Below are 12,167 nucleotides of genomic sequence, written 5' to 3' on the forward strand. Positions count from 1 at the left end.
GGCATGTGACTTTAAAAACTTAATTCAGTGTTTTTAATGCAAAGCTCCTAAGACATTCACTAATTTTGGAAGTGTTAAGTGGCTTTGTTATTTACAAACCATCATTTACTTTTTTTACATTTACAGAAGGATAGCATCAACTTTCGAAAAACCACCCTTTCTTTTGTTTCATTGTGGAGAATATTTTTGAGGAAATTGTTTTCAATAAACTTTTGTGTGTTCCATATACCTGAGCTGTTCACTTGTGACCACTAGCAGCAGAAACATTACAGACTTAAATTTTTACTAAAATAATGAAAGCAAAACATTATTTTTGGTACAGATAATTTTATTGTTCTCAAAATTTTTGCCATAAAAATTTACATTCTTCTGTAAAGATTCGCACTTATTCATGGAAACTACACACATCAAAAAAAGTTTTGCATCTCCTTGGTTCCGAGAGTTCGAGAACCTGCCACTCTAGTCAAGCGATGTCGTTATCCTGAAAGAAGTCATTCACAACATGTGCATGATGGGAGCACGAATTGTTGTCCGTGAAGATGAATGCCTCACCAATGTGCTGCTGATATGGCTGCACTATTGGTTGTAGGATGGCATTCGCATATTGTACAGTCATTACAGCAACTTCCATGACCACCAGTGGCTTATGTCGGCCCCACATAATGCCGCCCCAAAACAGCAGGGAACCTCCACCTTGCTGCACTCGCTGGACAGTGTGTCTAAGGCGGGTTGCCTCCAAACACGTCTCCGACGATGGTCTGGTTGAAGTCTTATGTGACACTCATCAGTGGAGAGAAGGTGATGTCAGTCTTCAGTGGTCCATTTGACATGTTGTTGGACCCACCTGTACCGCGCTACATGGTATCATGGTTGCAAAGATGGACCACACCATGGACGTCAGGAGTGAACTGTGCATCATGCAGCCTATTGCGCACAGTTTGAGTCATAATACGACATCCTGCGGCTGCATGAAAAGCATTATTTGACATGGTGGCATTGCTGTCAGGGTTCCTTCGAGCCATAATGCATAGGTAGTGGTCATCCGCTGCAGTAGCAGCCCTTGGGTGGCTTGAGCGAGGCATGTCATTGACAGTTCCTGCCTCTCTGTATCTCCTCCATGTCCAAACATCGCTTTGGTTCACTCCGAAACGCTTTGACACTTCCCTTGTTGAGAGCCCTTCCTGGCACAAAGTAACAATGCAGATGTGATCAAACTGTGGTATTGACCATCTAGGCATGGTTGAACTACAGGCGACACAAGCTGCGTACCTCCTTCCTGGCGAAATGACTGAAACTGATCGGCTGTCGGACCCCTTCTGTCTAATAGGCTCTACTCATGCATGGTTGTTTACATCTTTGGGTGGGTTTAGTGACAGTCAAAGGGACTGTGTCTGTAATACAGTATCCACAGTCAACATCTATCTTCAGGAGTTCTGGGAACCAGGGTGATGCAAAACTTTTTTTGACATGTGTACTTTTGCACTGCACTACCTCAAAAACATAGTTTTGGAAAGACTCAATTAGTTATCGAGCTGGTGGACTTCCTAATTTCATTGATAACTTGGGGCACATAAATTGTTGCATGCCATTCGGTTTGCCCTGTCTCCAACATAACCAAAAATTACGTGATATTTTTCGGAAGTGTTTCCTAACACACAACTTTTGGTTGGTTTTGGTTCATTTTAGAATACCAAAACATTTAAATGCTGGTCAGTTTCTAAGTTTTTCTTCCAGTTATGATGTTGTGTATGTGGTTTGCATTTACTCAGTTGAATTATTTCAGTAATTCCTTACACCAATGAACATTAGCTAGTTTTTGAGCTTTGGTTAAAATGTGAGGAATTTATTGGAAAGAGGTCCAAAACTAAATGCTTGGTAAAATTGAATGTGCTGCAGTCTTCAATATGGTTAATGATGCCTTTATTTCATTGCAAATGGCTTTTTTTAATGACAGCAGATTTTTGTCAGCCTTTACTAATTTGTCATGGAAGCACGACCATGGTCAAATCATGCAAACTTGTAGTAAGCAGTATTTCTGGAGATGATTAATATGAAATTCATGAAAAAATCATCAACTAAAAACATTCATGTGAAATTTCCATTTTTCTACAAAACACTTTCTTTTGATGCTCACTGTATTGTATGTTAACTACTTGGCCACTTTCTGAGCTGCCATTGTTTTAACAACAAAAACAACAAATTTTAAAGCAATACTCATGTCACATCTTAATACTATCATTTAGTGGTATATTATTATAAAATTATTCTTCTCAGGAGTACAACATTCTCAGAAAGCTGTAAATTGTGTAAACTGGGAATTTGGCTTGGAATGTCATGTTCTGAATGACTTTTTGTGTACACCTACTGATAATAATTTTCATGTTCATACATGCATGAAATAATTTATTGTAATTGAAGGAATCATGAAAAACCAAAAATAGTATAGACTTTTCTTACCTATAAAGCTGTCAGATAAGATATTATATCCACATATGTTTCTGAATATTGAGTCTAAATATAGATTGAAAGAACTTCCATTTTTCATATGCTAATTGAAAATTTTTGTTTTCTTTATAGTGAGTGTTGTTTCCTTTTTGTTTTCCAGTACCTAATAAGAGGTTTAGTTTTTTTTTAGCAGTTATGTTTGTAATATATTAACATACCTATGTACTTTTGAACCACATATCTGCTTTCTTTCATGACAGCCGGATTTATTTTGTGCAGTACAGACTCTAACCTATTAACCAGCTGAATTCCTCTGCCTCGACATTTATTTCCTGGTTTTAGTATCCATATATTATTCATTCCATCAAGATCAATCTGTGGCCAAAATTTTCGAATTTTTATAAGCATTGTCTTGGCAGTTGCATATAGTGTCTGAAAACAAACAAGAAACAGAAAATGAGCCAGTACAATATTTAGAGACAATATTTTAATTGAAATGAAATCAATAACTAAACTGATCTAGAAATCCAATCTATAAATGTTTTAGCTGACTGTAGCAGTGTAGTAGTCAAGACAGTGCGTTTAAATTTGATAGGAATGGATTTCAGATCTTAATTTCACAATCTGGTCTTAGTTTTTGTGAAGCATGGCCTACCAGAGGTGGGAATTCATATGTGAATGGTGGACTACTGTACATCAACGCAACTACTTGTGAAAGCGTGCTGTTTGCATGCTGGTGTAACATCAGACGGCAAGATGGTCTGCTACATCTTCTGTGTGAAATATACAAGTTGGACTTCATTGAACTGCAGTTGTTTGTAATGGGAATGCATCAAAGTGTTTCGATGATGTGGATGTTCAAGCACAGGCATGCTGTAGGTTGAGCTGTACACATGTTATTTCTTGTTAATGACTGTGCTCATTGTTACTTCTGCCAGTCCTCAGACTGGTAACAATGAAGTCACTGACAGAACTCATTACTGTTCTGAACTGAGATGGTTTTGTAGTGTTGCTTTGTATTGTACCTTGTTTAATTATGTAGCATTATGTAACTTCTGTGTGATATATTAATTAGGCTGCAAATGAATTGTTTGCTGTTTAGTTCTTCTTAAAGTAAAAGAAAGTGTGTTATTAAAGTTTAAAGACAGACTGGATGTAATTAATTCTTTCAATTCAAAAGCAAGTTCACTTTTGTGGTTTCTCACAATTTTGTTACCATTAATTTGGTTTGCCGTTGTTATAATAAATGCTGTTCACTTGTCCTAAATATAAGAATCAATAAACACATGACAGCTAACTCCAGCTCTTTGTGACATTCACATGCTTTATTTCTTCATTTATTGTCCTCGGTGTCAACATACTTCATTGTGATACTGGCTGAAAAAATAGTATAGTACTGCCTACTGTAAATGATGTAGCTGACAGATGCGCAGCTGCGTTTCACAGTTCTTTACTTTCACTGTTCACAACCCCAAAGTATTACACAGTTATTTGGCCAGTGCACTATAGTGTAACTTTTTGTAAGCCTCATTAACAAGTTTGCAGGTGAAAATCCACATACTGCTACAATAGTTTACTGTTGAACATCTGCGAGCAGTAACAACCTAACCACACAGTTCACAGTCTTTCAAATAAATTTAACAGACACTGTCATTGTTTTGACGATGGCCTCTTTTTGTTACACTTATTTCACAGTTAAGTTGATGCATTGTTGTTGTTCTAACCAACACAGGTTTCTTGCCTGAAACTCAGTCGTGGACTGACTGTCTCAGGACCAAAAATCAGGCCCTTATATATACTTACAATAATAGGTGCTGAAACTACACATTGTTTGATGTTTAATTTACACAAATTACAATTAAAACTTAACTCGTTAAAGTAACTGAATATATCAAAAATTGGTTCTTTTTAACTGTTTCTTCTACTACAAAGTTTAATCCAAATTATTTGTTTAAATGATGAAATTAACAAATATTGTTAGCAAACAATACTTTTGACAAAACTGTTAATTACTTTGGAATTAATTAAGGACTGACTTTGCTAACATGTTTTCAAACAGAGCCAAATTTTAAGGTTACTAGTATTTCGTCTTCCAAATGTTTATAATTAGTACAAAATTTATATTTGTTAGAATTTAAGTTACAAAACAATAACTGATTTCACCCTATAACAAAAGATATTAACTAGGAATAGTCAAAATAAATTAAAAAATCAATTACGTACCTAAAATTAAGCACAAAATTAGATCTGGCATTATATTATTTAAAACAGAGGGCTAACCCTTTTATTTTATGACAATGCAGATTACACTCATGTATGTTAATGGTGATTAGTTAAAAGTGAAAGAATGAATTTTAAGGAGGCAGATGGCAAAACAAGGATGGAAGTAAAAGTATCCCAGCTTGCTTTGGCATACCTTCCACTCCACACTGAGACTGTTGTTTTACTGTTGTAATACCAGAGTGGTACGTTCAACAAGATCACTAGTGATTTGTTTCTTTCCTTGTCCATAACTACAGTATTCTATCTCTACTGATCCAAACTGGAGGCTGAACCAGCCTGCCTACTTCTATATTATGTGGGTTTGTTAAACATCTAGATAAGTGGATAACCTGAAATGGATGGCTTTCAGTATATGTGATTAAGTATGTATAGTCAAGCGTTCCTCCTTTCTCTCACATGTACCATGAAAACAATGACTGCTTGTGCCCTGCTGTGCTATGTGTTTAATTTTCACCTTTCTAGACACACCAGAAGATTGGAAGACAGCACTAATTGTCCTTATATTCATGAAAGGGAGTAGGAAGAATTGAAGAAAATATAGGTGCCACACTGATACCACATTGTGCCAAGGTATGTGAAAAGATCCTGGAGAAAATATCTGAACAAGGGTCAAGAACAAATTGAGAGAGGAACAGCATGGCTTTAGACCTGGGAAGTCAACTGTTCATCTCACGTTTGCAGTGAGGCAGGTCCAGGAGCACCACTATGAATTTGGGGAAGACCTTGTGATAGTCTTTCTTGACATAGAAAAGGCATTTGTTAGTGTCTGTAGAAGGAAGGTCTGGGAAGTACTAGAAAGGAAGTAAGTTTCAGTAAATATTAATACTGATGCCAAGCTGCAATGAAATTACCATACTGACCCAAGATGTAAGAAAATAACAATGAAAGCAACCATACCTGCTCCAGAATAACAAAGATTGATACCCAGCTGTTCACAGGACAGCTGCCACAGCAATACCCAATCAGAAAATGCAATTGGCCGCACCTCCTGTTCCATTCATCGCTGTCAAATCTCTCCGCTACTGCAGATAGCGGCTACTGTAGCCAGTTGCAGATGATGCTTACGGCTGGTGACAGACAGTTGTGGTCCATTTCATTGTGTGCTTTATTTCTCTGTGCAGTGACTTTATTTTGCCCTGCAGAGTGTTTGAAGCTTGTAGTGGAAGTATGCAAAAAAGTGTGGCTGCTAAATGCAAGTTCAGCAACCTGCTCATGTTTTGCATGGTCAGACACGTGAGTTTGTGTGTTCAGTGTGGGAATGTTTCAAGAAGGAGAGAGACAATGGTGCAACTCTACTGCCTCTAACAAAGATAGTTGAAAGAACTGCAAATGCCTTGAAGATACACAAGAATAGGGTTATCAAAATCTGTCAGGAGAAATATTGTGCAGAAGAGGAAGAGCCGAGTTCATCCAGACTGCTGACACCATGAAAGAAGAGAAGGACAGAACCACACATAACAAACTTGGACTCTTTTTCACAAGATGCTGTCCATCACCACATATGTGGATATTACAAGAGAAAAGAAAATCCGACTACAAAAAAGCTGTGCATTACCCTTTGTGAGGCACAGTTATGCAGTGGCAGTAAAACGCCTTTGTAAACAGTTGTCAGAGCCCTTGGTTTTTGGTACAAAAAAATTAATAGGTGGAGTTATAATAGGGAGAAATGGCATATTAGTGTGGCATTGTCAGTTTTTGAGAACATCATTAAAGTGGTGTTTGACGATATTGTGTGGCCTGATGAAACCTGGATAAATACCAGTCATTCCTCCAGAAATGACTGGACAGATGACAGCATATGTAGAAGTTATGCTGTTCCAATGGGAGGGAGCGCAATAATTATTGTCTTGCATGCTGAAAATGCATCTGGTTTCTTACCTAGTTGTCTCCTCATTTACAAATCGAGGAAAATAAATGACTGCCATGAGGAGATGAACCAAGATATCTTCCTGAGGTGGTCAAGGGACTACTGAAAAACTTAAATTGGCCATCGTAGTGGATAATGCCCCACACAACTCAATTATTAAGGACAAAGCTTCAGTGATGGGAACAAAAAAAGCCAACATTGCTGAGTAGCTGAAATGCCACAACATGAAAATTCAGGATGATTTATGTAAGGTGGGGCTCACAGAAATAATAAAGAAAAATAAGTCCCAGTTTCAACATATGTTGTGGATGAGATAGCTAAAAAACATGGCCTCAGCACTCTTAGGCTTTCACCATATCACTGCCACTTTAAAGCCCTGAAATGATTTGTGCACACATTGAAAATTACATGACAAAAAACAAAAGCTTCACTGTGGCAGAAATTCAAAGACTCTTAGAGAAAGCAATGGCACAAATAATGCTGGAAAAGTGGAGTAATGCTGTACACAACACAGAAACAGTTGTTAAAGAAGCAACAAAAAGTGAAGTGAGTGTGGAGAGTAATATTAAAAATATAATTACATCCTTGGGCACTATCCACAGACCAGAGCTATGATAATGACAGTGCTGAGGAAGAACATGATTTTGAACTAAGTGGCATTTACCATTTACCTTAATTTGTCTTTATTTTTGCATTTGTGTTTCATATTTTTCGCTGTGCAGTGTATGCTGCAGTTGCACAATAAATCTCATCTTGTTATTAATGAATACTCCTTTCCACAAGTATGACACTTTTCATCCACACTACAGTGATTGTAAGTACTCAAGCAGTTTATATTATTTTAATATTGTTAGTTATTGTATTTACATGAATGATTCAGATCAACTTTAACACCCCGTATGTATTGAATATGACAACTGAATGTGATTCATTCTGATTATTGTAAAAACCGGGTGCTTCTGTTGCTTTTGTTGAGATAAACAAATAATAAGGACACAGTATCATTTTATACATGGGAGTTCATTTGTTGAGCCACAAGGATATAACAATTCTCTAAAGTGAAGTCAATACCATACATTAAAAGGTGTCACGAGCAGGCAGTCCAATACGGAACCACACATCTGTTGCTGCTGCAGCCATAATGCATGGGCATGCACCAACAAACCAACAACATCACCCACTTCCACATTCAACTGTGCTTCACTGTCAACCACTTGTTATTCAGAACCACATATACAAAAGTAAGGCACTTCAAGGAAAATAAATCAAGAAAATAGAAAATCTTTGGTTAATGAAGTGGAAGAGGTAAATGTTAAAAAAATGATGAGAAACATAACTGTCAAACTTATAGCCAATTTAAGCACGGAAGTAAGCCCAAACATTGTCATCATAAAATTTTTTTAAAAAATGTGTCGTTTCCTGGTGTAACCCTTTCAGTTTGGTGTAACTTCACTCATTCTATTCTCATAGCTTCATCTCCACAGTCTCCTTCTTCTCTGACCTATCCACCCACCCCTCCTCCCACTCCAGTTCTCCACATGAAACTCCTCCTGTCTGCATCAAGGCTACATGTCTATACCATCCTCTTGCTGCTTCTCCCTCCCAATTGTCAGCCACCATTCTCTCCAACCCTCCCTACCCCTTCCAGTCTCCTTTCTCCCCTCATATACTCTACAAGATACACCCCTTCACCTTCGTTGAGCTGCAATGTGGTAAACGTGGTTGGCTGGATCATTGTTGCTGTACAGATGTAAATATACTTAGTAGCAGTTAGCTTTGAAAAAACAGCAGCAACTGAAAGTTTGGAAATGATTTCAGTCTTGTTGACATTGTCATCAAAGGATCAGTGCATTAATTATGGCATACAGTAAGTTGCTGCCTTTCTTTATATTAGCTGTACTCAGTGAGTTTGTTTCATTATGTGTCTGAAATGTCTGCCAGACTTTCTTCATTCGGGTGCTAATGAAGTTTCAAGGTGTTCCAGAATAAAAGAGAACTAGAAAGTGTGAAGTTCTTGGTCCGGAATTGATTGTGTGTTCCTGAGGAGTTACTGAAGTTTGCATAATTAGCACAGCAATATCACAGCCATTGGAATGTGGTTCAATAAGAGTTCCAGTCATAGAACAGGGAGGAGCACCACCAAAAATAGTAGTAGCAGAAGTATATAGTTTATTTTCATTGTTTAGTGTACTAGTTTTCTTGCATGCTTCTTAGAAGTGAAGTGGGTTTGTTTGTTTACCTATTTTAGTAATGCTATTAATTTTTTCTAAGACTTTGTGCATTTTGCAATCACTAGTGCAGCATAAGCTAACTTTGAAGAGAAATTTCACATCACAGTAAACACTAGCGTCATCTGATTTGCTTGAATTTTGTGACTATTGCAGATAGTAAACTGTCAGTAGTGTTCCACTTGATGAACATGCGAGGAGCAGTGCCAGCAGCACTGGTACCTAGTCTGTTTTTGTCATTTAGTTTTACAGTTTTCTTATGCGCTTCTGAGAAGAAATGAACTGTAAATGTTTATATCTCCATTTTTAACAGTGTTATTACTTTTGTTCTAAGATATTACATATTTTGCAGTTACTAATGTGTTATGAACAAGCTTTATGCTGTTTACTTTGGTGCTGGTCCTTATTTTTCTTGTTTATATTTTGCGTGTATCATTATTTTAATAATGTAAACTCATGCCATGTGAAGCATGGCAGTAGTTAATTCTCTTGTTGTGCCCTGTTTTTTTGTTTCTTAGTTAAGTTTATTACTTTTTTGGTAACTATACTGTCTTTTTCCCCCTTCATGGATTTATATAGTTTTACATAGTAGGAAATGCATAGTGACTGTGCTTGTTGGCTGCAGGCACAAGACACAATTTGGAACAGCTGTAAGCTGCTCTGAGCTGCAGTGAAAGTAGAGAACCAATGGTGAAATCTGCAATGCCTTTGGCCCTGGAAACCCTGATGCCATGAAAACTACTGATGCACAACATCTGACCAATTTGTTCTCACTTGAAGGTGAATGGTAGACAGCGATGTGTTCAGTTATCTCTAGGAAGAAGGTGAATGTGGGGACGGGCTGCATGGCTATCATTTTACACCTTAGCAACAAGTTTGAGGTCCTGCCAAAGTGCTGATAAAACATCTGAGCCACATGGGACGCCTCATCTGGTGCTCAAGTGGCTGATTTTCCCATCAAGTCCAGACAGGTACAGAGAGTGGATATTTTGCTCATTAGGAGCTCCACCATTTGGCAGGGGAATGAGCCTTTCAAAAAAAATAATAGGCAACCAGAGTAAGAAAATCATTGTGCACTTAGTATGGTTGTGGAGAGATCCCTTTAAGATATTGAGGATGCTCTGCCAGTAGTTACTGAATGCACTGGAACTGGCTGCAAATAGATCATGTTACCATACAACAGGCTTATTGCTTATGTTCTCGGGCTATCCTTGGTTCCTTTAGAATGCTGGATGAACTGATAAATACAGCTAGTCCTGCATGCAGTGTGGAAACCTGGCTCATTATTTGCAGTAGCATAGAGTCAATTGTAGTCCTCTGGTTCGGAGCTGAGAGGAACATTCACACCACAAAGGTTCAGACAATTATGCAAATGTGAACTTTCAGATCAATATGTCACATGTGTGCTACATAGAGGTTCCAGTTACTCTAGTAGGAGAGCATACGTAGTGTGCACATTGCATTTTCTTATTTTACAATGAGGATGTTGAAATACTCACCATGGTCAGAGAAAGGTCATTTATAGTACTCTTGGAGAAGAACTTAACAACCTTGCAAATCAGAATGTGATAATGTTAACGTGCTATTAGTAAACTGAAGGTGTATTCATGGTAATACCACAGAATTAATTATTGAAGGTAATAAAGCCAGATAGCATTAGGAACAGAAAGCTGCCAGAAAGAGAAGTAAAGAGCAGCAAAATCCTAAATTCAGAGCAGAATATATACATCAAAAGCACACAATATACATCAATAATGGTGGAGTATTTACTGATGCAAAGAATTTCAATAATATCTAGTGCCTTTATTATATATATAAAAAAACTGAATATGATGTAGTCTTGGTAAGGTGAATAACATTGGTAATCAGACAGTCTTATAGATGATCTGCATAATGAGCCATAATGGCACAGTACTTCAGAAAAACTGTGGCAATCTCACGACTTTGCTAATCGTGTTATTGTAATGGGAGCAACTTCAATTTGTGGGTTATAGAATGGGAGACTTGTGCGATTAAAACTGGTGCTAGAGGCAGCAATTCCTGTGAGACTGATCTGAATTTCATTTCTGAAAATTACTTGGAGCAGATAGTTAGAGAACTGACCTGGGAGACTAGTAAGTGGATCAAAATCATATGTTCAGTTGCTGAGTGATCATACTGACACTGAAAAGGAAGATGACAGAGAGAAGGTTGAAATACTAAATTTGGTCTTCAAAATTGTCTCACTGGGGAAAACTGTAATTCAATTTTTCCTTTCAGTCTTCACATAACTGGCAAAACGGCAGATCTAGAGTTAAGTGATCATACGATGCAAAATCAACTAAAACTGTTTAACAGTGGGGAGGCATTTGGGCTGGACAAGGTACCTGTAAGATTCTATCCAGATTATGTGACAGAAGTTACACATAGTTTATCATAGATTGCTGGAGCAACAGAGCAGACCAAGTGATTGGAAAAAGTAAACGTCATTCCCATTTTCAAGACATTTCATTGGACAGATACATATAATTATAGACCTATGCAGTTGACAATCTATTATAGAATTAATTTTTGTACTCTTGTCTTAAAATCTTTTGCAGAATGAAAATCTCATCCATAAAAATTAACAGATTCATTAACAGAGATTTTGCAAATCTCAGCTTGCTCTATAGATTCAATCTCAGCTTGCTCTATAGACCCAATCTCAGCTTGCTCTATTGGTCTATAAAATCCAAAGGGCTGTAGACAATGGCACCCAGGTTTGTGCCACATTCCTTGACTTCTGGTAAGCATTTTATACAGTTGCACACAATTGTTTAGTGAACAAAATATGATGTTACTGAGTACTGGATCATCCTTGTAACTGGACTGAGGACTTCCTAGCAGACAGAACTCAACACATTATTCTTAATGGGACAATCATAACAGATATAAAGGCAATTTCAGGAGCTTCTCAAGGGATTGTTACAGGGCCATTACTGTTTACAGTATATGTAAATGGTGTAGAAGATCATTTGGAAGTTTCAAGAGGTTGTTCACAGACAATGCTAGTGTCTACAGGATTGATAATTGGTGCAGGGACTGGCAGTTTAATCCAAATGAAAATAAATGTAATGCATTGCACTTCAATTATCAAAGAGATCCATAACTGTTTAAATATGCCATTGGTGATAAATTATTGGAAACAGCAACAGCTATAAAATACCCTGGAGTTATCACAACTATGTAGTATATGAGATTGGTCCAAAGTAACACAAATATAGTTTTATTCATGAAGCACTCAAATACAATGGAAACAGTCTCCCATGAATCCACAAGTAACATGACATAGTACACTGAAATGAATGACACACTGGAAAAACAAA

General features: G+C 37.3%; 1 protein-coding gene across 1 annotated transcript in view; it reads right to left on the bottom strand.

Annotated features, from left to right (window-relative positions):
- Nucleotides 1-12,167, bottom strand: part of LOC126455501 (tubulin glycylase 3A-like) — a 156,904-nt gene that overhangs the window by 75,082 nt on the left and 69,655 nt on the right. Inside the window, exon 6 of the mRNA XM_050091251.1 lies at nt 2,664-2,877. Within this exon, the coding sequence (XP_049947208.1) occupies nt 2,664-2,877 (214 nt within the window). The remainder of the gene's footprint in view (nt 1-2,663; nt 2,878-12,167) is intronic.

This window comes from Schistocerca serialis, chromosome 2 (genome assembly GCF_023864345.2).
Source record: "Schistocerca serialis cubense isolate TAMUIC-IGC-003099 chromosome 2, iqSchSeri2.2, whole genome shotgun sequence".
NCBI lineage: Eukaryota > Metazoa > Arthropoda > Insecta > Orthoptera > Acrididae > Schistocerca > Schistocerca serialis.